We start from the raw sequence: 26,996 nt of genomic DNA, 5'->3' as shown, positions 1-26,996 counted from the left end.
GCTACAAGAGAACCTGTCCCCTGCCCCTCTCTTGAGGGAAGAATTGGGGGAAGGAACAGCGTGGGGGTACTCAAGAGAGAGAAAAGAAGGTGCACACTGGGTCCTTGTCTTAAGGGGTTTTATCTGTTGTCCAAAGGCAGGGACTTTAGGGGAGGTCTCAAGGGGGTCTCAATAGAATATTCATCAGCTTTCCAGGTGTGTCCTTTCAGGCTCCTGATCTCTGCTGATGGCTCGGTATTAGGGTGGGTTCACTAGTCATTGCAGCTGGTCTTGCTGCTTCAGCTGGTTTTGCTGCTTTTCTGGGCCTGGAGCCGGAACACAACTGAGGCCTAGATGTTCTCTCTCATTTGACCAAAACCTGTCTCTGTGGACAACAGATCCGAGGCTTGGTTCCTAAGGTCACGTGATGCAGGTCAGACCCTCATTGTCCCAAGGGCTTAATGCTTAGGGAGTGCACGTGCAAGGGCTTGTCTGGAGTCCTATGAGGCTTTTCTCCGGCCCCCGTTCCTCCTCTAAGGGGCTCCACCGCATGACTAATGACATGTCAGGGAGGAGGTGTCAAGGAGGGCCCGAAGCATATGACCATCGACGTGAAAGGTGTATGTGTGTTTGGGTGTTTGGGCGGGCGTCCTAAACCTCATGACCTGTGATGTGCTAGGGGAGGAAAGGTCACCCTGGGGGCACGGTCCCACCCTACAATACTTGTTTTCCCAGTTTTGCCCGTTGCTAGGCAGCGGGGCTTTCCGCCTGGTGACCTTCTGTGCCTGGCCCATTGCTCCGGCTCTGCTCCTGTCAGGCTAACTGCCTGCTGTCATTCTCATTATTCCTGTTAGCTGACTGCGTAGATGGATGCCCGGGTCCTGCAGTCCAGCTAATAGTAACAGCATGCGCACCGTGCTGTGTGATAACAACAGGTGTGCAGCTCAGCTAATAATAACAGCAGCCTAGGTATTAGCACAGTAGCCCAGGAGAGGCTCAAGCCAAATTCCCTGGCGGGAAATTACACCAGATTGTGGGAAACAGGATTCGTTTCAGGGAAGGGAGGACATTTGAAACGGGCCTGGGAACGGATAGGGTTTGACGGGGGACGGAATCCCGGGAAGCGGGAGCCCCGTAACAAGCTGGAGGCAGGAAGGGACAGGGCTTGCCTGGGGAAGGGCTCCGCGTTCCACTTGGCTGGAGCGCCGGGAAGGGAAGGAGGCGCGCGCGCGGCGATTAAGCCGGTGAGGGAGCGTGTGGACCACGGAACGCGAGGCATTTGCACTCAATTCATAGTCAGTGGGGAGCCAATGAATGTTTTCTACAAGGAGTGATGCAATTAAACCCGCATTTAAGAAAATTAATCTGGCTGCAGCGTATGGGAGCCAAGAGCTCGGGAGCAAGGAGAGATGGGGCCAGACCCCGGAGGAGGCCCCGGGGCGGTGAGAGCCTTCAGGTCCTGGCGGGGTGGTGGGAAGTGCCCAGGGCCGTGTGGCGTGGCGTGGCGTGGCGTGGCGTGGCCACCTTGGACAAGCATGGACCTTCTCTCTGGTTACAGCTCCTTCACTTTAAGATGGGGGGCCACGGGGAAGAAGCCAGACAAAGATAAGCACTGCGTGGTATCACTTGTATGTGAAATGTAAAATTTTTTAAAAGACAAAGTCAGAGAAACAGACTAGAAAAGTGGTTGCCAGGGGCTGCGGAGAGTGGTGGGGCGAAAGGGAGAAGTTGGGACGAGGGCACAAACCTTCAGGTACAAGATGAGTAAGGTCCGAGGCTCTCAGGTAGAACATGGTGAGTGGCTGGGGTGGGTAACGCTGCACCGAGTCACTGAAACTTGCTAGTAGAACTTACACGTTCTCACCGACAAAAGGTAAACGTGTGAGTGGGTGGGTGTTAACTAGATGGGGCAGTCCTCCCACAGTGTATACGGATATATCAGGTCATGGTGTACTCCAAACATTTTACCGTTTTATCAATTACACCCCAGTAGAGCTGAAATTAAAAAGATAAAAGAGGCTGAAACCGGTTTGGCCCAGTGGATAGAGCGTCGGCCTGCGGACTGAAGGGTCCCGGGTTTGGTTCCGGTCAGGGGCGTGTACCTTGGTTGCGGGCACATCCCCTGTGGGGGGTGTGCAGGAGGCAGCTGATCGATGTTTCTCTCTCATCGATGTTTCTAACTCTCTATCCCTCTCCCTTCCTCTCTGTAAAAAATCAATAAAATATATTTTTAAAAAAAAAAAGATTAAAGAGCCCAGCCCGTGTGGCTCAGTAGTTGAGTGTCGACCTATGAACCAGGAGGTCGTGGTTCGATTCCCAGTCAGGGCACATGCCCAGTTGTGGACTCGATCCCCAGTGGGGGGTGTGCAGGAGGCAGCCGATCAGTGATTCTCATCATTGATGTTTCTGTCTCCCTCTCCCGTCCTCTCTGAAATCAATAAAAATATTTTTTTTTAAAAGAAAGGTGGGGTGTCCGGTGATGGGCACGGGGAGGTCAAGACCCTCCCCTAACCAGTGCGCCTCAGCCCAAGGCACCAGCAGGGCCTCTGAGCCCTTCCACCGGCCCCTGAGGGTGGGGACAGGGTCAGTCTGCTCCTGAACGCTTTGTCCCAACACCTGCTCCCCGCTCCTGCCTCTGGGGGACCAGGAGCCCCCAGATCTCTGCTCTGGGGGGACAAGAGCCCGGTCAGGCTGCTCAAGAGCTGTGAGCAGCCTTAATTGTTGTGCATTAACTTAACTTTCACCTCGCTCTTACTTTAGAATTCTATGAATATTTATGAGCGAGCTCTTGCTTAATGAGGAGGGGAACAGAGGCATTAATGAGCTTTTCCCCGGTAGGGCTTGGGTGTCTTTTTGGTTTCATGTGTCTAATCTGAATTCCAGTTAGGCTGTGCCTTTCTTTCCTCCCAGTTCCTCGGCGGTGAGACCTGCACTGTTCACTGCTACCACCCAGGCAGAATCCAAGCGCAGGCAGAGGGGGCGTGAGTGCGCACGCGCGTGCGTGTGTGCAAGTGAGAGGCTGTGTGTGCTCGCGTGTGGCCACACAGGGGACGTGTGAGCGTTCCTGAAAAGCAAAGGCCTGTCTGGGTTCAAGCTACTTCTTGTCCAGAGTTTGCCTCTCAGAGATGAAAGACAAAATAAAGGGATCTTGCCCTAGCCGAGCATCGACCCAAGGACTGAAGGGTCCTGGGTTCGATTCCGATCAAGGGCATGTACCTCCGTTACAGGCGCGATCCCCGGCCCATGTGGGAGGCAACCAATAGATGTCTCTCTCTCACATCAATGTTCTCTCTCTCTCTCTCTCTCTCTCTCTCTCTCTCTCTGTCTCTCTCTGTCTCTCCCTCTCCCTTCCACTCTCTAAACATCAATGGAAAAACATCCTCGGGTGAGGATTAACAAAAAAAGAAAGAAGAGGTCTTTGCAGGCTCTCTGGCCCATGTCTCAGGGGCCTGTCCCAGGATCTCCCCCAAAGGGGACAGAGCCTGAGGCTCGTGTACCTGGGGTGTGAGCCTAGGACGGCTGTGCAGAGCCAGGCCCAGACCTGCCCTGCTGCGCCCCCGGAGACAGTGAGGGCGCCCCTTGAACAGCCAGCCCAGGGCTTGGAGCAAGAAGGCGAGCTTAGGAGGCCGTGCACAGTCTCGCTGCACCCAGGAGGCCCGGAGAGCATCGCAGTCCCTCACCCGCCCCTGTCCCCTGGGCTCAGTCTGGTCTCTAGGGGATGTGAAAAGGCCTGGCGGTCGCACAGTGCGGGGATCAGGAGGAGGAAAGCAGAGGGGAAACCCCGCCTGGACTCCCTGGACTCCCCGCTCCCTTGTGAATGTTGGTGGAAGGAAGGCGTGAAACACTGAGTGCACGCGGGGCTCCACTGGGAGAACTGGGGGGTCGGAGTCCTCCCACTCCGATCATATCTTCCCCCAGGGGCTTGAGGGTCAGGGTGACCCCTCACCCTGACATGTCCAGCTCTTTCCATGAATAAGAGAGGGAGAGGGAGAGGCCGGAGCGCTGGGACTCACGCCCTCCCCTGCCGCAGCATTTGCATCCTGCCCAGCCTTCCCCGCTCTGTGCACGTGACAGACTCGCTGCGCCTCAGTTTCCTCAGAGAAATGAGAAATGGAGCGTTGGTAATCCCTCCCGCACAGACTTGGGAGGATTAAGGGGATAACTCATGAAAAGCGGGAGGAAGTTTCTCCCGTGAGATCATGCAGGAGAGCCCAGAAATTCCTCCCTCCGTCTTCTCGACCTCGCCGGGCAGTGGTGCTTATGAACCAGAAATGTCACGCAGAGAAACGGCTGATGGAAAAGGAGGAGGGAGGGAGGGAGGGAGGGACAGCGCTGCGCTCTTTGATGAATGAAATTTACCAAGAGCCAAAGGGGCTGCCTACAAGTCAGCTTGGCCCAGGGACCTGGCTCCCAGAGGGCAGTTTCGGTGAGTGCAGCCTGGACAACCGCCCTCCCCCCCCCCCCACCACCCCCGCAAACTTGGCTTTTAGTCCAGGTGCTGCCGCCCAGGCCCTGAGGGTCAGACACAGCCCTCTGAGGAGGGAGGAACCTACACGGCCCAGACTCCTCCAGTGCAGCCGCCGCCAACCTTTCGGGCCTCACAGGCCATCAGTGGTCTGCGGACCACCGGTTGGCGACCGCTGCTCCGGTGCTTGTGCTTTGGCATAAAGGCACCGCCGGCGTTCGGGCACAAGTGCAGCCAGGCGTTCCTCTGATACAAGCATTAGGGCCTGGGCCTTCCCGCTGTGGCTGTGCAGACGTCCCAGGGACTCGGGCGGAGAAGGTAAATAAGCACGTGCCTCAGACAGCAGAGCCGCCGGCTGGGAGGTCGATAACCACGAGGGAGAGTGGGTCCCCTTTGTGGCAGCCGCACCAGCAGGCCCCCCGGGGGACTGGGAGGTGTGGTGGTTACATCAGTTCCCGGCTTAGCCTCCAGGCTCCCAAAGCAAATCTTCACCCCAGCAACGGGCGCGCGCGCTCTCTCTCTCTCACTCTCTCGCTCTCTCGCTCTCTCTCTCTCTAAGTTCTCTGCTTCAGCATCTGTTAAACATGAATCTGAGCGATAAGAACCTAAGAGATGACCGAGGCACCTCGATGGCTCCTCACTCGGCAAACCCGTGCCGTGTCTTGTCATCACGGACACTCAGTGCATGTTCTCTCTCAATGTGGGATCTGCAGGGCTCTCTGGGTGTTCCCAGTGAACTTGGGGGTCACCTCGCCGGCGCCCCACTCCGTTAGTTGCTGCCTCTCCCCGGCTTCCCTGCCGCTGGGGGCTGTCAGGTTAGCTGCTGGGCTCCTCACCGGCTGCACCAGGACAGGCACCGGACTCAGGTGCCCGCGCCAAGGCCATGCGGCGGGCGGGGGGCGTGTGGGAGTGACTGAAGCCTGTTCCCTCAGTGGTCCTGTCTGTCTCGTGGGCTCCCCCAGGGCAGGCCGTCCAGTGTGGTTTTCTCAGCCCCCAGGGCCCGCGCATCCTGAGCACTCTTCGCTTGAGAGAGACTGGTGTATCCAGCAAGTTCTGTGAAAATCAGACAGATCCCAGCGTGTAGGTGGGACGGGGCCCCTCTAAACTGGTGTGTGTGTGTGTGTGTGTGTGTGTGTGTGTGTGTGTAAAGCATGTTGCACAGCACCTAACAGAGCATAAGCACCTACCGAATACTGTAATTGTTACCTTGAGAAGTCACGCATGCCTCGGAGCCTCAGTTTCCCCATCTGTAATGCGGGAGAGGAGCCCCAGCTGCCACATAGGGTGCTTGTGGGTGAAGCTCCCGACAGGCCCCGGGCAGCACCGTGACCCAGACAGAGAGCCAGCACCCTGCGGGGAGCACCCAGAGCTGAGCCTGCTCACCGGGCCCAGGGTGCGAGGACTGGGCCTCTCCGCGGGCGCTGAGGCTGCCACCCCTGCTGTCCCCCCCGTCCCTCCCCCGTTCTGGACAAAGAGCCCGTTTGCACATGCGCTGTGGTGGAGGAGGGTCGGCAGGGCCTGACCTGGACTCGCAGACGCCCGCGGAGGGAGAAAAGGCGTGGCCTCGGCTCTGCGGCTCAGCCTCCTCGTTGCCATGGCTCCTTTCCAACTCTTCATGTATTTTTTAAAAACACGTAATTTCTTAAAGGGAAACTAAATTGGGTTGTGCATTAAGTGGGAGGACTGTAGTCTGCTAGGGCTGGCACCAGAATTTCTGGCTTCTGACCCTCGCTGGGGCTCAGGGGGTGATCTGGGACCCTCTTTCCCATCCGCGCCCCACCCGAGAGCCTCCAGCTGAGCTCCCCGGCTCTCCTCCAGCCAGAGCCCCAGAGGCCTGGGGTCATCTCACCCCTGAGGGCGGGGAGGGGGTAGTGCCGCCCCGTAGGAGCATCACCCGCCCAGCCCGCCTGCCATCGGGGAGACTGACTCTCAGAGGGACAGGCCCAGTGACACTGCAGGGCCAGGGCTGGCGTCGCTGCTGCCGTCTCACTGCCTCCCAGCTTTGTGGGGTCACTCTGTGCTGGGCCCAGGGGAGCGGGGCGGGGGCGCGATTCTGAGTCCAAATTCTCTAGAAAATTTTCTCAAAGAAAAATGTCAGTGACGCTACCTACTCCTGGTGAGTAACATCCTTCCAGGGGAAGTTAAAAATAGAACTTCAGTCACACCTTAAGGGAGCAGTCACCCCTTAGTCCTTGCAGCCAGGACCGCCTGCGTGCCCAGGGAGAAGGGACCCGCCCAGATTGTCCATCCCCTACACCAGTGGTCGGCAAACTCATTAGTCAGCAGAGCCAAATATCAACAGTACAACAATTGACATTTCTTTTGAGAGCCAAGTTTTTTAAACTTAAACTTCTTCTAACGCCACTTCTTCAAAATAGACTCGCCCAGGCCGTGGTATTTTGTGGAAGAGCCACACTCAAGGGGCCAAAGAGCCGCATGTGGCTCTTGAGCCGCGGTTTGTCGACCACTGCCCTACACGAAGGTCCTGGGAGTGCCTTTGGCTTGTGAATGCGGACGGCATGTACCCAGGGACCAAGGACCGGCTCACCCTCCCCTTCCACGCCCCTCCCTGAGCCAGAGCCGCAGGATGGCCACCTCCCAGGTAACCCAGGGTCCATTCATTCAGCGTATTTCTCGAGCACCTACCATATGCCAGGCACTGCCAGGGTTGCCGGGACTTGGGCAGCCAACAGCAACAATATATCGGCTCCCATGTTAGTACAGCGTTTTCTGGTTTTGTACAGACTCTGACCGCTCTTGTCCCGTTTGCTCCTGGATCTGGCCCACCTGCCCCACTCAGCGAGCAAGAGACTTTCCTTCCCCAGCACAGGGAGCTCAGGTCACCAAAGCCACCGAGCAGAGGAGGACAGGGAAACAGAGGTGGGAGTTCCCGGCTGAAACTCACACCCAGTGATGGACTGGGCCTCCCGCGGTCACCGGCCACATCCCCTCTCCCCTTACCCAACAGTTTTATACAGAAAAAACCGGCTTAAATTGGGTGTGGATTGTGGTGTTGGAAGGTGTCAGCCCAGCCGGTGTGAGTCAGCCTGCCTGCGGCCCTGGCAGCTGGAGGAGTGACAGGCGGAGGCTGGAGGGGGTGCACGTGCTGAGACCAATTATTTTATCCCCCACTTCCTAGCTTGCCCCCTTTTCCAGCTGCCACAGCCCTTCGCAGCACAAACCCCAATTTGTGAGACCCCAGGGCCAGTGCGGCTCGTGCACAAAAGTCCCATTCACGCTGGGAAAAGCTACGGCCAAGTCCTCTCTGTTAAGCCATCCCGGGAGGGTTCCCTGGCCTTTTCTGTTGTAAAAGCCTGGGGCTGGCAGCCGCAAGCCGGCTCCCGGGTCCTGGGAGGTCAGCCACCCTCTCCCTTCGCAGAAATGTCTGCAGGAAACGCGGACTTGCTGGCTCTGGGGCTGGAGACGGGCATTCTCCACCGTCCTGGCTCCGCTAATTGGCTGTAGATCATCCTGGGAACAGAAGGGACCGTTCTGACACCTGCCGTCCCTCCAGCCAGACGGCAGAGTTCAGGGCATGCCAGCCTGTGCCCGGGGGCCTGAGCGGTGCAGCCGCGGGCACAGTGGGTGGAGCTCCTTCCAGTGCCCCCTCCCGGTCTCAGGGCGACCAGGAGCCACTGCTCCCCAGGTGTGGTCTCAGCAGGAGGGACCTGCCCCTCCGGGGAGGGAAAGGCCCATCTGTGGGACCAAGACCTGGCAGAGACGAATGGCCACTGAGCCCAGGCATCCAACCAAACCCCAGATCAGAGGACGGAGATGAAGGCGAGAGGGGCAGGGAGAGACCAGGACTCACCCAGTTTATTCAAGAGGGAGCCAGGAGCCGATCTGGGAGGTCCCGCTGCTCCCCGCCCCCCCATCAGGGGCAGAAAGGGCAGACGAGAGACCGCTGGCCACATCCAGCCCCATCTCAGTAATATCCTGTCCACCCCGGGCGACGCTGGGCCAGGAAGCGGCTTCATGCTTGAAATTTCCGGTGCTGCCTCGGGAGGCCAGGCCGGGCTGTGATAGCCATTGTGGCCGGACCTGATACCAATCAGTGATGGAGAGGGCCCAGCGCAGGGGGGACCGCGGGCGCCACAGTCGTGCCTGTGGCTGCCTGGAGCCGGGCCGCCCCGAGGGCAGGAGGCAGCCCCATCTTGGTCAGTTTGGAGTCCCCAGTGCCTGACACAAAGGCCACCAACCGATCAATCGTTTTAACCGAGACCTGGGCCCCTGTTCTTGGAGAGCCCTCCATCTAATGAGTGCGCGCGCACACACACACGCACACACACACACACGCACACGTACACCCGGAGGAAGCGTGACACAACTTTTTCACAGTCTAGAAAAATGATTTTCTGTTGTTGAAACAAAGCAGGCGAGGCCAGGGTGTTAGTTCTGTAGCCCCCGAGGCTCTTACTAATCAAAACACAGCTTTCTCCTTGTTCCCACACAGAGCAAGAGAGCGGCTCCCTGCCCTCCCAGCACCCCCCGACCCCCCCACCCCCCGCAGCCCTGCTCAGCTCTCACCAGCCCCCTGAGACGCCACAGGCAAGCTCCCTCTCTGTGCCCCCTGGCCAGTTCCCCACCTCCTTCCCCACACTGTGGCCTGGGAAGGGGAGGCGGGCCATTGCCCTGTCCCGCCTCGGTTCTGGCTGGTTGTCCTGGAGCTGGGGGTCTGAGATGACCCAGAGTGGGGGTGATGGGTACCCCACAGTGTGAGCAGCCAAGGTGACCAGGCTGCCTCATGCAGAATAACTGAGTGCTCAGTTATAACTAGTTACATGTAGTCATAGAACGACACCAAGTTTACATGTAACTACAGCTAATTATATGTAATTACTCTTCATGTATTTTTTAAAAACACGTAATTTCTTAAAGGGAAACTAAATTGGGTTGTGCATTAAGTGGGAGGACTGTAGTCTGCTAGGGCTGGCACCAGAATTTCTGGCTTCTGACCCTCGCTGGGGCTCACTGACACACACAGTAAACTATTTTATCTTTATGAAACCACCCCACGGTTTAGAAAGAGCCTTTATAAGCGTGACTTTCAGGACAGCCCTGCCAGGTAGGTGATTGTGATGCCATTTTCAGGAGGGTAAACTGAGGCCTGGGAGCTGTGACTGCCCAAGGGCTCTCAGCTGTAGGCGGAACAGGGAAAGTTGAGAGGATTGGCCTTGAGCGCAGGCCTGGCTGACCCCCGGCGTGTGCAGGGAGCCCCTGGGGGTGGACAGAGTGAAAGGCCAGCGTGGACAGGACCCCGAGCCTGGCTGGGGCTGCTCTTGTCACCTGGAAGCCCCTGCAAGACCCTGACAGCGTCTGGGACTCAGACGGCGGACTCAGAGCCGACAGATGCGGTGGACAGAGGAGGGAGTTTCCTGGACCTCGGAGGGAGGGGCAGGGGGTGGGGTGGGGAAGGAGGCACCCCATGAGGGAGCGGGTGCTAGACCACACGGGGTACAGGGGGGGCGATGAGACCGGGCAAGGCACTGGATCTGCCGTGGGCGCGGAGGGCGCAGTGCTGTGTGAGTGGGGACACCTGGTGGCTGTACACGGGCCGAGTAGCCACATCGCTGGCACCTCTGCCCGGCAGGGGCGGCTCCCCTGGCCCTGTCTCTGCCTCTTGCCCACCTCTCTGTCTGTCACCGACTCCATGGCCATCCCCTGGGGCGCGGGAAGAATCAGAGGCGCTGGCGGTCAGAACTGGACCTTGAGACAAGGCCTGCCCCAGCTGTACACAGTCCCCAGGGGCTGGCACATACCCACCCCAGCTTCTGCGCCTCAGCTCCCTGTCCCTCCTCAACTTCAGCCCGAGTGCTCTATCCCCTGGGCAGTGCACCACTCTCCTCCAAGATCCAGCCCACGTCTGCGGTGGGAGCCCAGCCTGGCACTAACCAGAGGCCGTCGTGGCCTGTGCTCCGTTTGTAGTTGAGGCAGCCCCCCCTCTTTCTGAGCAGGGCTCGCTGGCCAGGGAGGCAGAAGGCGGAGAGAGGCCGCCCCAGCAGACAGCTGTTGTGATGAACATATGGAGAAAGAGAAGCGGACAAGACAGTGCGGGCCTGGGGCCTGGGGACAAGGCGGTGCGGGTCTGGGAACAAGGTGGTGCGGGCCTGGGGACTGGGGGACAAGGTGGTACGGGCCTGGGGACAAGGTGGTGCGGGCCTGGGGCCTGGGGACAAGGCGGTGCGGGCCTGGGGCCTGGGGACAAGGCGGTGCGGGCCTGGGGACAAGTCTCCGAGGGAGCGGGTGACTGACCAGATGCTGTTCCTCACGGCTGTTTCTGTCAGCCTCCACTCCCAGAGTGTGGAGGGGTCCTGGGGACTGAGCCTGGGAGAATGGGCTAAGGTGGTTTCTAGAAGAGCATGCCTGTCAGGAGTGGGCACATGTCCTTGGCTGGGCCCCAGGGTGGTGCCCGACCTCCAGTAAGATTGGGCCCACCGGACGGCAGCCCTGTCCGTCTGAGCGAGGCAGGATCGGATGGGAGCGCGGCTCCCGCTTATCTCTTGGCACCTGGAGGAGGAAGTAAAGGCAGCAATTAATTGTACAAGGTGGGTGGTTTGTGCAGCTTCAGTTCAGAGAAAAAGTTTAATTATCCCTAAACCCGAATGCAAATTAATTAGCCTTCCACATGAGGAGGGTGAGCGTCCCTGCGCCTGCGGCCCGGACGTCACTGCGTCACTGCATCACTGCGGATCCGAGGATGCTGGGGGGAGGTGGGAGGTAGAGCCGGAGTCCCCGACCCCCCGGCCAGGGACGGCAGCTGCCCCCACCTGGCCCCAGTAAAGTCTGAGGTGAGCACCGTAGCCCACCTGCGCCTGGGGGTCACCTCCAGGAGCGGCTTTCCTGCCCCTGCCTTCCCCGGGCACAGAGCAGGAAAAGGTGAGAGGAGGAGGGCAAAAAGGGGAATGAGGGGACAGCTTCAAAAAATGGAGCCCAAGACACTTTTTGTTTCCTTTTCTCGCGCCTCTTCCCTCACGTTCCACGGAGAAAATAGGCCGTAGACGCCATTGGGACTGTCCAGGGGGCCCCAGGGGAGCACTGCCCCTCACGGCCGTGGCCACTGTGGTCAGCTGCTGGGTAGTGAGTGGTCAACACTGCCCGGCAGGTTTGACTGCAGTCGCTCTGTCGTTTAGAAACGGGAAGAGCTTGCTTAGAAATACGCAGCAGTAGTCTTGTCATCACCATCATATCACCACCACCACCATCATCACCATGGGACCCAAATGGAAGGGGTTAAACAAACAATAATTTGCAGAATCAAGGAAGGATTGAGCCACAGGAAAGGCTAAGTGAAGCTGGGCCTCAGAATTAGGAGGAACTCAAATGTCATCAGACTTCCCTTCCCATCACCCCCTTCTGCATGTCAGCGGGCTCCCGCTCTACCGACAGCCTGGCTCCCCTCCAAATGCAGAAAGCATGGCTGCTGGCAGCCCAGAGCCTTGTGTGTTGCAGCTTCAACTTCTTCGAAGGAGGATGATCTGGTCTCAAGAGTGAAAATCCAGGAAAGGGGAAGAGGTGCCCGACCTCATTAGCCAACAAGGGAAATGCAGTGAGAGACCTCCACACCCACCGGGATGGCTGGGATCAGAAGGCAATAGTCACCTGTTGGTGAAGAGACGGAGAGATCGGAGCCCTAATGGATTGCTAGTGTGACTGTAAAATGGTGCGGGCACTTTAGAAGCAGTCTGACCGTCCCGCAAACTGTTAAACATAGTTACCACCAGACTCTTAGAGAAATGAAAACATAGTCCGCACAAAAGCTTATACACAAATTTTCATAACAGAGTTTATTTATAACTAGAGGCCCGGAGCGGCTGGGGTGGTGCGGAACACCTGCGTCATTGCCATGGTGACAACACAAGCATCCCGCCACCGGCCGCTCAGCGCCTGTGTATGCAAATTAACCAGCCATCTTTATTGGCTTAATTTGCATACTCACTCCTGATTGGCTGGTGGGCGTCGCAAAGGTACGGTCAATTTGCATCTTTCTCTTTTATTAGTGCAGATAGCCAAAAAGTGGAAACAACCCAAATGACCATCAACTGATGAATGAACGAACAAAAATGTGGTCTATCCATTCATCTGTACATAAGGAATGTCATGTGATTCATGGATGGACTTGACACTGAGCATGTGACACTACATGAAATCAGATGCAAAAGGTCACATGCTCGTTATTCCACGGATAGAAATGTCTAGAAGAGGGAACTCCATAGACAGAACGTCGGTTGGTGGTTGCCTGGCTGAGGTGGGCATGGAAAATCACTGACTGCTTGTAGTGTGAGATGCCTTTTTAGGTGATGAAAATGTCCCCTCCCTCAAGTTCCAGGTCCTCTGTGCTCACATTTGCCCCAGCCTTCCCCAGACAGCCTCCCCTGCCCTCTGTGGAGAAGGCAAGGCGCGCCTAGGAGCTGAGTGGTGAGGAAAGGGGGCTGTCCCATGGAGGTGGGTCGTGTTAGCTGGAACCGACTGAAAGATGGACATCGGGCCAGTGACCGTGGACGTAAATGAAGCGCGGCAGGACCGTGTAAGAAAGTGCCAGGGCTCCATCCCAGAGCGATCGCGTGGGTGGGAATGCTAAGGGCAACGGAAGGTTGTTCCCCCACTGGCAGAGAGGACGAGGAGGAAACCTACGCCCACCACGGGCAGATGGTCTGCTGGCAACAGAACACAGAGAGAAACAGAACCACTCAGCTCCTAGGCGCTGCCTTCTCCACGGAGGGAGGCTCTGTCTGGGGAAGGCTGGGGCAAATGTGGGCACAGAGGACCTGGAGCTTGAGGGAGGGGACAGGGGAGCAGGCCAGTGCCCACCTGGGTCCCACCGGAGGCAGGAGGAGCGTGCAGATCGCATCGGTGAGAGTTACAGTGCAGCAGAGAAATGCCGAGACCAGAGATGGAAGCCGGTGTATTGATATTTGCAAAGAAGGGGAGAAGAGCTAAGAAACCAGCAGGTTTGCTCTCCATCAATTCTGCCATCAGATTGCCGGGGGATCTGAGCGCCGATTAAGGGGGCAGCAGGCGGACATGGGAAATAAGTTGTATTGGTGCGCCAGGCATGGATCTTCCCAAATGAACCCCAATTCTGGTTTTGAGAGGGTTCACCTGCTGGTGGGTCAGGAGACTGCTGCTGTCCTACTGCGTCATGATTTTGGCAAGATGTGTTTGCTCTTGGCCCAGTTCTTTCTGCCCTGGGCAAGCGGGAGGAAGGTGGTAGGGACGGCAGTGGCCGGTGGGGGCTGGACAGCCATCTCCAGGCTCCTGACCCTTCTCAGAGACCACCAACGCGGGTGCTCGCCAGAAAGGAAGTTCAGGTTCTCATGTTAAAGGGTCTCCTTTAGTGAACGAGTAAATGAAAGAAAGAATGGCCTGAAGTTAGGTGATGGTTCTGTTTCTGTGTTCTGTTGCCAGCAGACCATCTGCCCGTGGCGGGCGTAGGTTTCCTCCTCGTGTCCCCCCTCCCAACCCCCCCATCTCTGTGGGCCCAGGACTCTGCCCGCCCCTCAGGACAAGCGACCTTGAGCCTCACTGTTTCAGCAGCAACAATTCCTGGTCATCCTAAGCCTGTCCAGACGCCGCAGCTTGGAGTTGGTGTCCTGGCTGTCCCAGGGGAGTCTCAGCTGTTCGCTCTTCGCTTAATAAGCCTTTCGGTTATCTCACTAAAGAGGCTAAACGCTTACCGCTGTGGAGTCCGTCACTGGTTGGAGGAGAGCTCTGGCCGCGGGGGCTGACGGTCTCGGGGCAGCAGCCGCCATGATGTGACACACCCGGCTCTCGGGACTGAGTTTCAGAGCTGGTGGTCTGCCCTCGCTCGGTGTGGCTTCTAGAAGAGAGATGACAGCAAAGGAGCGGGTTTCCTCCCAGCTGTGCCCACTGGAGGGCACCTCGGAGCCTCAGGGCTGCGTGTGTGGTGGGGACGAGGACGCCGGGCTCCCGGTTCCTGGGGCTGTGAGGTCAGTGTGCAGCAGTGCTTTCTAAGTCAGAAATCTCCGTCGGCAGGTGGGTTTGGCATGTGTTAGTATCATAATGAGACCATGTTGCTTTTCTGGTTAAAGCTCATCCGTGGCTCTTCGTTGCTCCACGCAGTCGGGCCCCTGCCTGCCCACGCCTTGTACAACTCCTCCCTTCCTCCCTGCAGCCCTGCTGGCTCTTGAACCTTTTCTAGAACCAGCTGAGCTCCTTGGGCCTCAGGCCTCCGTGTTGTCTGTTCCCTCGGCCCAGCACGCTCTTCCCCAAGGTGCTGCCTGGCTGGGCCCCCTCCTTTCAGATCTCAGTTTAAATGTCCCTCAGAGGCGGTTACTGCCCACAGTCTCCTCCCTGGCGGCACCTATGTCCCTGCGCTTCATGGAAGTAACCACAGGCCGCGGTGCTTTTATGAATTCACTTCCTTTTTGTGGTCTTGCCCTTGTAGGATGTTGGCTCTGTGAACATAAGGATCTTGTCTGTTTTGTTCATTCCCAGGTCTTACCTCAGTACCTGACACCTGAGCAGTTGTGAATGAGTGAGTGAATGAGTGAATGATTGGCAGGGAGCCTGACTTGTTTCCCAGACGGCCCCTCTTCCTTACACCTGCTCTCTCCCCTCAGATACGGGGACATGGTGCCCAAGACGATCGCCGGGAAGATCTTCGGGTCCATCTGCTCCCTGAGTGGCGTCCTGGTCATCGCCCTGCCGGTGCCTGTGATCGTCTCCAACTTCAGCCGGATCTACCACCAGAACCAGAGAGCTGACAAACGCAGGGCGCAGAAGGTAAGCCCAGACCGGGCGGGCGGGCGGGCGCTGGGCCAGAGAGGCCTCCCAGTCAGGCGGCCGGCCGGAGTTCCCGCGAGAACCTGGCGTGGATGCCCGCTGGCTTGGAAAGGGAAGGTGGCTGTGAGTCCCTTCTTCCCCACCCTGTGTTCCAGCCCATCAGCTGCCCATGCCACAAGCCCTCATGGCCCCAAAGCCGGTTATCTCCTCCTGGACATTCCGTACAATTTCCATGGCCTGGCCCCCCCTCCCAGACCTCCTCCGCCCTCTCCCACCAGGAGCTGCCTGGCGGACATCACTGCTCTGTGCTGACAACAGCCTAGACAAAGCACGGGGACAAAAATACATTTGCTGAAGCGAGAAATGAGTCCTCTGAAAGGAGAACATTGTGAGGCCATCGAGTTAGGGACAAACGGCACAGCGGGTTCAGTCGCCTGGGCAGCTCAGGGTCGAGGCCCAGAACTGCCATGAGCAGGAGCGGAGCCATGGCCCTGGGGAAGTTCAGTGTGTCCAGGGGCCCCTCTGAGGCGGGCAGGGCAGGGGAGCCCTCACTCGCCCGAGTGGGGAGACGGCAACAGGCTCGGTAGCCCGGGCAGATGCCGCCCGTCCTGACCGGCCCCACCTTCCATTCTGCTGGCACTGGGCCGGCCGGTGAAGGTGCTCGGATGGCGACTTTCACCAGGACAGGGGAGGGCCAAGGGCGGTCCACCCGTCGGAGCATCTCACCTGGAGGGGGACTCTGGCTACAGTGGCCAGGGCCCTGGTTGAAAGTGTCGTTCATGGAGGCTGAGGTTTTGTGTCCCGACTTCATTCTTGCTTTCATTTCACTCCACAAACATATACTGAACACCTACTGTGTGCAGGCCCTGTGCACTGCAGCTGGCCCTGCACACACAGGGCAGCCCCCACGTGGCAGGGCCCCGGCCTCAGGGGAGGAACCGGACTTGCAGTGGGGTCTGTGTCCCAATGGCATAAAGCCACAGGTCCCGGGAGCCAGCTCTGGGATGGATGTGACTTACACGTAATAGCGCTTAATGGTAGCACACAGATCACATAATTACATCATCCATCCCAGCACAGCGCCTTCGTGTGGCCCCGTGGCCCCCCTCCTTGGCCTGTGCTGATGAGTCTTGGCTTCTCTTGCTCGGGGTGAGTCCTGTGGCCAGGCCCAAGCTGCTCTGTGCTGTCCCCTCCACCTCCCAGCCCCATTTCCTCACCCAAGGTCAGGGCTCCCCTCCCTTGCCAGCCACCCCAGAAATGGTCTCCTCTCTGCCCTGTTCCCATCAGCAGGCCAGCGTGAACCAGCCCTGAATTCACTGTGCCTTCCCAGGCAAGGGGCAGGGACACGGGGCTCTCCTTCCCACACCGGGAGCCTGAGGCCCAAGGGCCAGGGCTGGGCTGACAGGGATGTGGCCAGCAGGTGAGGTTCAAAGGCATCCTCGGCTCCCCCAGAGCCAGGGCTGTGCCCACCCGCTCAGCAGCTCCCTTCCCCTTGGTTCCCCCTCTGCCCCCCCGCCCCCCGCTTCCTGGAGCACCCCATCCACGCACAGAGTGGAACAGAGGCCCTTTCCCGTGGGCTTCCAGGGCTCATCCTATGACTAAATCCAGAGGCATCAGCGTTGGCCCCCTCCTCTCCCTCCCAGGCTCCCTCCGAAGCCAGAGTAAACATGGGCAGCATTTTCACTCCCTGCATACTCTCGCCTCCAGGCTGCTCAGCCGCCTTCCGCCGGGCTCCCCTCGAGAGAAGGGCGGGAATGCAGAGGGGCAGGGGAAGAAGAGGGGGATACTGCTTGCTCCTAGGGTCTGTGAGGCAAGGGGGTCCCGGGGACGTTGTGGGGCGTGGAGAGGGGGGCAGGGAGGCTGATGATGGTTCTCAGCCCAGGCCACAGACTCGGCTCAACAGCCATGACGGTGAGCTCAGCCCACAAGCCTCAGGTGTCAAGGCTCCGCGTCGTCACCCCTCCCCTCCCCGGCCGCTTGTGCTCGGGGTAATGACTGAAATCACTCCGAGATGTTTGCCTGGGACTTGGAGATCAGGGGACAGAGGGGACACATCTCCAGGTCCTGCCCATCTTTTTATTTTACTGGAAATCCTTATTGAGATTATAGATCCACAAGCACTTGTAAGATTATCACAACCAGGGTATGGACACTGATACAACTGATCGCAGGTGATCCATCCATCAATCAGTCCAGTTCAGATTTCCCGCTTTTGTTGTTGTTGGGGTGTGTATGAAGTTTTCTACAATGTTATCTCCTCTGTAGGTTTGTGCTTTAGTCCCCAGCCCCTTTTATAACCACACCCTAAAGCCATCCCACCCCTAACCTCTGGAAATCCTGTGTGTCCTCCACGTACCAAATGTTTCCATTTGAAAAATGTCGGCTGAATGGACGGCACAGTAGGCAGCCTGACTCCTGGAGACTCAGCCCGGTGTGTGCATCCAGGCGTTCCCCTGGGCGGCTCCCATGGTGTGGAGGCACCAGTTGGTTTAACCATCGCCTGGGGTGAGGCCACTCTGGGTTCTCCTAGAGCCGGTTCCACGTGAACATTTCTCTGGGATCCATGCCTGAGGGTGGCTGCCTGTTCTGTGGGCTTTTCCATTTCTTCCTTTTCCTCCCTCTGCCTCCCCTGGGGCAGGAGGTACCTGGTCTCAGGGCCACAGGGTGCTGCAGCCAGACAGCGGGAGGGCTCCCGGGACCGCACCCAGGGTGGCAGTGTCCTCCGCCCAGGCCCCTCCTCCAACCCCGGTGTCCCCACACCTGCTGAAAGTGCGGCTTCCTGGGATTGGCAGCATTTAGAAACCTGACAGGAGCTGAAATCCTGGGGAGGAGAAGAGGGATGTGCTGGAGGCCACATGTGGCCTGGAAGTTGCAGATCCGAGCTGGTCTTGCTAGTTCACTGCCTTAACCTGGTCAGTCACTTCCCCTCGCGTCTTCCACTTCTCTTTTTTTAAATCCTCACCCAAGGATATGTTTTTATTGATTTGAGAGGGGGAGAGAGACACACACATCGACGTGAGGGAAACATCGATCGGCTGCCTCCTGTATCACCCCGACCTGGGATCAAACTCACAACCTAGGTATGTGCCCTGACTGGGAATCGAATCTGCAACCTTGGTGCATGGGACAACGCTCCAAACAGTGGAGCCACAGGGCCAGGGCCGTTTCTTGTCTTTAAGAGCCTAGATGACCTCAAGGCCACGGAGGAGAGAGCCCCCTGCAGCGGCTTTAACGTGGGTTTCTGACCCGGGTGTGGCTTCCTCCCTCTGGGCCGTCACCAGCCCCGCCTGCGCACGCTCAGCGCCAAGCTCTGTGCTCCACGCCAGAGAGAGAAATGTGCGTGAGCCCCACCCAACTGCAGGTGCTGGGTTTTTCTGTAAACACAGTGCAAACCTCTTTATCCTGGGTGGGAAATGATGAAACGCTACAGCACATCTGATGTGACAATCTGCTCCTTTAGTGGAGCCCAGGGTGAGATAAAATTAAAAGAAGTGCCACAGGGGAGCATCTTTCATCTCCGGAAAGTAATGGAGACGGACCCCAGACACCAGGAAGCCGGGCGCTAAGTGGTGTGATCAGGTTATATAAGGCTGTGATGAGCTTAACACAATCGGGGTTCCATATGCAACTCTCCACTCCCAGTCCTCACCCAAAGCATTACCAGCCGCACCCCGACAAGGGACTGGCTTGAATGGAGACGCTGGGGGAATGGCTGGAGCAGGACCCAGGACGGGGATCGTCCTGGGCTTGAATGGTCTGCTCAGAGAGAGGGAAGGGTTACTGCCCTCCTTTCTCTCCCAGGTGCCCTCTCGTCCTCCCATCCAGGGGAGCGAGCTGCCTCAGCAGTTAGAGGCAGACCCCCCAAGTTCAAGCCCTGGCCTCTTCCCTTCTAGAAGCCAGAAAGGGTGTGGCACTGTCCCTGCAGGGACGAGCTGGCCACAGGGCGGCTTCCCAGGGAACGAGGTCGAAGTTGTCTGCCTGCAGCCGGCAGGCGAGCAGCCCAGCTGGGGAGGGGCAAGCATGGAAACGGCCCGTTTCCCGGGACTCCCCTCCCGTCAGAGGCTGAAGTTACCTGTGGACTTTCCCGGAGGCAGGAGGGCCCCTCTGCCCCAGGGGGTGCCTGGAGGCTGTGTCTACAAGAGCGCAGCCTCCTGCTTTTTCTAAACCAGCAGGAACCCCTCTCCTGGCGCCTTCTCCCTCTCCCCAGGCTCCCTCCTCTCTGGCCTCTCCCCGAGTATGGCCATTGGAAGGAGAGCAGCTGCGGAACCTGGGTCCAGCCCCTCGCGCTGCCTCGCAAACAGGAGAGAGGCTCACAGGAGATGTCACCGTCCTCCTGCAGGGCTACTGCTGGCCCCCAGGTGGAGCTGTTCTGTCCCAACTGAAGCCCAGATGCCGTCTGCAAATGCATTCTACCCTCCCTCTACCACACACACTTCTCCCACGGACAGGCCAGAGTAAAAAAAAGGCATATGTTGATACATCCGCGCACGCGTCCACGCCCACGCCCACAGACAGACATGCAGGGGTCCATCCATCTACACATCAGTGAGCAAGCAACCCCTGCCCTCACGGCGTTTACGTTCTGGGGAGACAGTCACCAGGTCAGTGTCCAGAACGCACACACCTGCGTAGTAAGTGCGAGGTGAGCAGTGGGGAGGCCCGTGTGCACACTCGGCTGTTCTCATCATTCACGATGCTTGGGCACCTGCTGCGGGCAGGGAGCGCACTGCCTGGGGCCGCAGGAGGGCTGTGGCCTATGCTCCTTGGAAGGGCGCGCAGCCTGTTGGAGATGAGAACTAGCCAACAGCTGAGTCGATAAAGGTCAGGACGCTCGGAAGGAGGGAGGACTTTGATGACGGTGTTTCTCCTGCCAGGATGACCCCTGGCTGCAGAGGCGAGTGGAAACCCCTGGGCACTCTGATCCTGACAGTGTCAGACTCAGGCCCAGGGTCTGTGAACGGAGACCCTGAGGCTACAAGCAGCAGCCTCCTTCCCGCCTCCGAAATCACCTGGGACCCAGCCTCCCTTGGACAGCCACGGCCCTGGCCTTGTCAGGCTCACTGTCCTTACACGTCACTCTTTATCTCTGCCAATCACAGAAGGCCCGCCTTGCCAGGATCCGTGTGGCCAAGACAGGCAGCTCCAATGCCTACCTGCACAGCAAGCGCAACGGGCTCCTCAACGAGGCTCTGGAGCTGATGGTCGGTGCCTGGGGGACCCCGGGCTGGGAGGTGGAGGGGATGGGAGGTACCTGGGGGGCCTGGGCTGGGAGGTGGAGGGGTTGGGGGGGGCGCGGCTGGGAGGTGGTGGGGATGGTGGGCTTGTTTTCTCATGCAAGGGGCACCAGCACTCCCTCCCAAAGCCCCAGTTTAAACCCTGAGACGGACGTTTCCACACTGTCCCCAGGTAGGAGCCCCCTGCACCTACCTCTCCCATGGGATTGTCACCACTACCCCTAAACCAGCGTTAGCCCAAGGACCCCCAGCCCAAAGGCTGGCATGTGCCATGGTGACCCATTTCTAGGGCCCTCCTGCCCCCTGTGGGGAAATGAAGAGGGTGGAGAGGAAGGCTCCAGCTCTATACTCGTCTCTCGTCTCACAGGGCACCCCGGAGGAGGAGCACGTGGGCAAGACCACCTCGCTCATCGAGAGCCAGCACCACCACCTGCTGCACTGCCTGGAGAAAACCACTGTGAGTCCCAGCCCACCACGCCCTCGCCCCTCCCCCCCCCCCCCCGCCCCTTTCCCAGGGTCAGAACCCACATCCCCAAGCTGGCCCAGCTTCCAGAGTCAAAGTCGGTCCCCTTCAGAGTCAAAAGCAGCGATGGGGTCTCTCTCACCCCTCGGGAGGAAGCCCCCAAGAAATGGGGCAGTCACCGAGGTAGGGCCAGCTCTGCCCTGCAGCCGCACCGAGGCCTCACCTGGCCTCTCCCCATCCTGCCCCCGTCCCACGGCCGGTTCTCCGTGACTGAGGCTAAGGGCTCTGCCTGTCAGTCTCCCGGCTCTGATGGGCATCGTCTTCTAAGCCAGGGCTGAATTTCTACGTTGCTACAGACGGTAGAGACGAATGTCAGTGTGGCCCACCCTGGGCTAGGTGGTGCCCTGTGTGGTCCCTTTGCTCCCGACATGCCTCTTGCCACAGGAGGCAGGGAGTCAAGGAGGCAGCTCCTGCATGTCCCTAAGCGGGACTGGACTGTGACCACTTCCGCTAGTCACTGCCATCCCAGGGAGTTCACTCTGAGCAGCTGATTGCTAACAGAGGCATGGTTTCGGGCGACAGAGTCGGAATGTGGAATGATGCCTGGGCCTCACCACCAGACCGAAAGGAAGGGCAGTGGGCCACCCTGGACCCTTGGCAACAGAAGTGTGAGGAATAGCGGGGAGGGGAGAGGAGTCGGGGCAGACAGCCAGAGACCACCGGAAGCCCTCTCCTGGTCTTGAACCTGCCCCCAGAGCGCTGCGGGCAGGGCTCAGCGCACTGAGGCAGAACTTTCCACTCCCAAGGTCCCCCGTCGGGGATAGAGGTTAGAGGACACTTAGGAGTCCATGTGGACACTGGATGGCAGCTGAGCCCAATGAGGACTTCCGGAATGGGGGGTGCCCTGAACACCCATTTGCAGATATTCCTTAGTGTCAACCTGTATGCGCGTATCTAGAATTTCTCTCAGACTCTGAGTTTGCCAAAGGGACGGGCCCGGCCCCGACTGCCCTTTCCAAGTGCATGTGCTGGGTGGAATGGGTGGGATTATTGGGGTTTGAAGGGCTGGAATGTTGGCATTGAAGATTTGGGGGCCCAGGGATGGAATGCTGGCATCAAAGAGTAGAACAGAATGCTGAATTTGAGGGGCGAATGCCGGATTGTGGGGGTGGGACATTGCCATGAGAGAGATGGAATGCTGGATTCGGGGGAGAGATGCTGGGATGGAAGGAATGAACTGGGGTTGGAGCAGGGTCATGCTGGAGCCAAGGGCGGGGAATGTTGGGACAAAGGAGGGGGAATGCTGGGAGCAAGGGCCGGAATGCTGGGACCGAGAGACCGAGCGTCCTCTGAGCTTGGGAATGCCGGAATGTACAATCAAAGGTGTTTTTATCTTCTGTTGGCATGTTGTCCTGTAGGGGTTGTCCTATCTTGTGGATGATCCCCTGTTGTCTGTACGAACGTCCACCATCAAGGTATAACTTTTTAAAAATTAATCCATGTTCTTTCTCTGAGTCTGTGGAGCCTCCTCTCCCCTGGTCTGGTTCTCTGCATGTGCTGCTGACTCTACGGCTCCTCCTCCCACTGCCTCATTCCGCACCACTCAGCTTCCAGTGTTTTGTGAACCACCCAGCTGCCTTTCCGAGTCCCTGACAGCCTCCCCCCGGGGCGGGGAGGGTGGAGGAACGTGGCCCCAATGCTGGTGTCCTGGTGTCCAGGGCCGCATCGGGCCGCCTCCCCAGCTCCGTGGGGACTGCTGGTGTTGGTCTCTGAACTGTTCTCGTGCTCCCTCCCGTCACACTCCTCCGCACGCGGGCTGCCTTGGCCGCATCGTTAGTGCCATAGATGTCTGGTCGCCTTGAGCAAACAGCCATTTCTCATTTCTCTTGGGTTCAGCTCAGCCCCATCTGATGGCCTCTAGTCAGGAGGCTGTTAGCAATCCCTTCCCTCGCTTACCCTTGACTTAGGGAACCCTGTGCCCCCAGGAATCCATATCCCCTAATCAGGTGGGGAAAAACAGTAAATTATAACCCTGACAGCTTGACTGCACTGGCCTTCGAGCGCCAAGCCCTCCCAACTCAGAGTAATCAGTGCCTTTCTCAGCTTCGTCCATGCCCACCCGATTCCTGAGGCTCTCCCCATTCAGTCCAGAAAAGACAACCTGGCACACCCCCCCACAGCAGCGCCTCCTTCCCTGCCATCCGGGTCCTGTGTGGAGCCTGCAGAGTAAGTCCCGTCTCTGCTTCCAGCTCCGACAATGCCACTAAAGCCCTCCGTGTCCTGTACCGTCAGCGCCAAGCTGCAGATGGCGGGTTCACCTCACCATGACTTAACTACAGTCCCCACCCTTCAACCTGACACCAGGGCCGCCCACAGAACTGTCCTTCTTCCTCTGCTGCCTGTCTGTGCCCCAGGCAGCTGGGAGTCCTCTCCAGGCCCGGAACAGAGACAGGCAGCCATCCCAAGTCTGGGGGCTCATCTCCCTCCTCCTGCCTCCCACAGAACCACGAGTTCATAGACGAGCAGATGTATGAGCAGAACTGCATGGAGAGCTCGATGCAGAACTACCCGTCCACGAGAAGCCCCTCACTGTCCAGCCACCAGGGCCTCACCACCACCTGCTGCTCCCGTCGTAGTAAGAAGACGACACACCTGCCCAACTCCAACCTGCCAGCCACCCGCCTGCGCAGCATGCAAGAGCTCAGCACCATCCACATCCAGGGCAGTGAGCAGCCCTCCCTCACCACCAGGTGGGCCTGTCGCTCCCAGAACCAGGCAACGTCGGCCTTACCAGTTAACCAAAGGCTCTTTGGGGGCTACTGTAGCAGGCTTAGGCTCAACATATGGGTAGATACCAGAAAGAAAAAAAAAACTCCCCCAAAAATCCACAAGTGACCTAACCCAGAATGGATCGAGGAAATAATGTTCACAATTGTGTTCAACACGGCTCATCCCAGGCTGATGGTGATCTCAAACTGCCTTTCCCCCTATATATTCGGTCCACCCCACCCCTCCAGTGAACTGCCAGGGTTCCGGGAAAGCAATAGTCCAACAACCCACCAGAGGGAAGACATCTGCTTTGAGTCCAAAGCCCAATGTCCAGGACTTTTTGCAGCTGTTGGTAGTTTAGGCGTAACAATGAGAATGAATAATTACGGGCTGATGCCCCAAAGCAGACAGAGGCCAAAGGTTCCTCCTAGTTTCCATGAGCTAGAGATGTCGGGGGGGGGGGGGGGGGGGCTGGCGGGGGGGGGGGGGGGCAAGGAAGCTTTGGTACACTAGCAAGAGGCACCATCCTCAACTCACTCTTTTTTTTTAATCACAGTCGCTCCAGCCTTAATCTGAAAGCAGACGACGGACTGAGACCAAACTGCAAAACATCCCAGATTACCACAGCCATCATCAGCATCCCCACACCCCCAGCGCTAACCCCGGAGGGGGAGAGCCGGCCACCCCCTGCCAGCCCAGGCCCCAACACGAACATTCCTGCCATAGCCAGCAACGTCGTCAAGGTCTCTGCCTTGTAAAACCACTGGACACGGCCAGTGTGGGAGTGGGAGTGAAGCGGCTGGCATGTTGGTGGGTGGCCACTGGACCACCCCGACCCCTTCTCCCTGCCCCGTTGCCCCCTCCCCAGCACTGAAACTCGTGCCTGGAAGGAACAAGAGCAGCAGAGGGGCCCCAAGGTTCACTGGCGTGGACACAGCCCTGTGGTCCTGCCTCCCAGGGGCCAGAGGAAGGGGGGGTAGGGGATGGGACGTGAGGGCAGAGGCTGCTGCATGCCAGGACAGGGACTGGAGGGGGGCTCAGGCCAAATCACTGCTCTGGAGGCCCCAGTGAGGAAAACCCGAGACCTAGAGCAGCACGGAGGCCCCACTGACACATGCAGAACAGGAAGGAATATAACACTGTGTATCTGAGCACCTTTTCAAGGCTCTTAATGGATAATATTTATTCAGGGGAAAAGGTGAAAACAAAAACACTAACGGATTTTTGTGCACCGTTTTTCTCCATGGACCCAGTACCTTTAAACCAAAACAACGCATTTTGTGAGGTTTGGTTTTTGTGTGTTTTTTTCCTCCTTTTATAGCAAAAGCTTTTAGGCTAAGCAGCCAGTTATCGCTGAGTTCTCTCCATCCCCCCGGCGGGGGAGGTCAGCTGAGCCTGGCCCCCACTGCCCTGCCGACCTGCAGAGCTGCCATGACCACACAGCGACATGTCCCCTCGGTCTGTCCGTCCCTCGTCTCCGTCTCTCTGCTTCACCCCTGTCCGTTGTCCAGTGGCCCCGAGACACGCCAGGGAAGCCTCCCCATGCAGGCACCTGCAGCTGGGGAAGAGGGAGGGACGCCCCCCTGCGAGAAACCAGTGCTTCCCTGGAGGTTGGAACCCGGTGTTCAGTTTCCATGTCCGGCTTAGAAGGAGAATGACTGGATCTTGAAAATGGAAACTACCGGCGCGTGGCAGTGGAGAGGACAGAAGAGCCAGGGCTCGCCGCCACCCATGGCTCCCACCATCAAGCCCACCCGGAGCTACGCCCAGAGGCCCCGAGGTCACTTCGCTGCAGAGGGCAGCGGTGCAGGGACCACACAGGCTGCACCAACGTGTGAAAGAGAGAGATTCTAGATGATCCTTACCTGGTCTGAAAGGTGTCTTGAGCTCTGAAGTCTTCAGGCCTGATGTCCCTGGAGGCCCCGGAGTGGGGGCGAGCTGGTGACCCCGTGCAGGTGAGGGAGTGAAGATTACTCCTGGGAACCTGGGCGTGTTTCTGTCCTAGAGGCTCTGCAGTCCTCTCCATTCCCACTGCTTATAGCAGACCCCGACCCCCAGCGGCCCTACTGCGACCGTCCAGCCTGCGCTCGGAGATACAGCAGCTCTCAGGAGCTCCATGGCCATTCTCCAGCTGAGTGACTGGCTGTGTAACGAGGCCAGGAATCTGTCTGCCCGCCACGGCTGTCTAGGTGCGTTTCACCAGCCAGGAGCCTGAGAACACCTTGGGGGGTTCCCTGCGACCCTAGGAGCCCTGCTCTTGTGACCCTGTACAGCTGGCCCCTAACTGGAAGGTGGCAGAGAGGGAGCCTTCCACCTTTATCTCCTTTGCTAACCTCGTCAACCACTGACGGAGTCCTTTCTCTGGCCCCAAGGATTTCCCCCGAACACGAGAATGGGTGGTCTGGCCCTCTGAGCTTACGGTGCAAGCAGGCAGAAAAGCTTTACAACAATGGGAATTCGTGTACACACCCAACCAGAACACACCTGAGAATAGGTACCCAAATCCCATCACTTCTGTAATCTTGGGGTTACAAATGAATTCCAGTGGTCCAGCACATTAGGGCAGGCAGAGGGCCTGGCTGGACTCCGTTCAGAGAGCAGGCAGAGGACCAGAAAAGGACGTTTTCTTTTGAAAGAATGGACCATGGAACAGAGGGAGGAATACCTAGATACCCAAGTTTACATCCTAGGAACTGAGTGGGATACGGGATCAGGACGCACATAAGAACACTGTTGCTCACACATCCACACTGCCTGTGTTTAAGAAAGGTCCTCCCAGGGTCAGAGCAATGACTCACCCAACCCAGGACGTTCCATCCTGCATCAGAGGAGCACACAGTGGTCCCCACAAAAATTAACAAGCCAACTTTAATAATCATATCCCACATAATTTCCCATTTTTAGACCCTAATGAGCTAAATGTATTCCTCCAGTTTCACTTCCAAACCCCACTCTGCCAGTTCCTAGGAGAACGTTACGACTCTCCCTTCGCCCCCGCCCCCCGGGGTGGCCTGAGCCAGGATAAGACCCACTTGCCTCTGGTCCAAAAGAAGATGCCTGCCAACCGAGGAGAGTGGCTCCTCTCCTCTTACAACAGAGTCGAGCCAGACCGCGCTGCTGCGTCTGGACGGAAACGCACCTCGTCAGTCTCGCTCACTGGCCCGTGACCGAGAACCAGATGTCAGGTCTCCCGCGCAATGGCTTTCTGGTGCAATGACCTTGAGCTTTCACAGCTCATCAACCACTTCAGCATGTTAGAAGGTCTCCTGAACCACCTGCCCACTCAGCATTAGAGGGTTAAAAAGAAACCAACTAGTAGGCCATATTCAGATGATGGAAACTC

The 26,996-nt window shown here is 58.2% G+C and overlaps 1 protein-coding gene across 2 annotated transcripts in view; it reads left to right on the top strand.

Moving 5' to 3' along the window:
• KCND3 (potassium voltage-gated channel subfamily D member 3) overlaps positions 1-24,941 on the top strand; it is a 129,597-nt gene extending 104,656 nt beyond the window's left edge. Inside the window, exons 2-7 of one of the 2 annotated variants that reach the window (XM_008147163.3) lie at positions 15,025-15,187; positions 20,287-20,388; positions 20,789-20,878; positions 22,303-22,359; positions 23,387-23,634; positions 24,210-24,941. In XM_008147163.3, the coding sequence (XP_008145385.2) occupies positions 15,025-15,187; positions 20,287-20,388; positions 20,789-20,878; positions 22,303-22,359; positions 23,387-23,634; positions 24,210-24,411 (862 nt within the window). In that variant the 3' untranslated portion in view covers positions 24,412-24,941. The remainder of the gene's footprint in view (positions 1-15,024; positions 15,188-20,286; positions 20,389-20,788; positions 20,879-22,302; positions 22,360-23,386; positions 23,635-24,209) is intronic. The other variant, XM_008147164.3, reaches the window with a different exon arrangement.
• The last annotated feature ends 2,055 nt before the right edge of the window (positions 24,942-26,996 follow it).

Source organism: Eptesicus fuscus, chromosome 22, assembly GCF_027574615.1.
Source record: "Eptesicus fuscus isolate TK198812 chromosome 22, DD_ASM_mEF_20220401, whole genome shotgun sequence".
Classification (NCBI taxonomy): Eukaryota; Metazoa; Chordata; class Mammalia; order Chiroptera; family Vespertilionidae; genus Eptesicus; species Eptesicus fuscus.
This window is presented reverse-complemented; position numbering and strand designations above follow the sequence as displayed.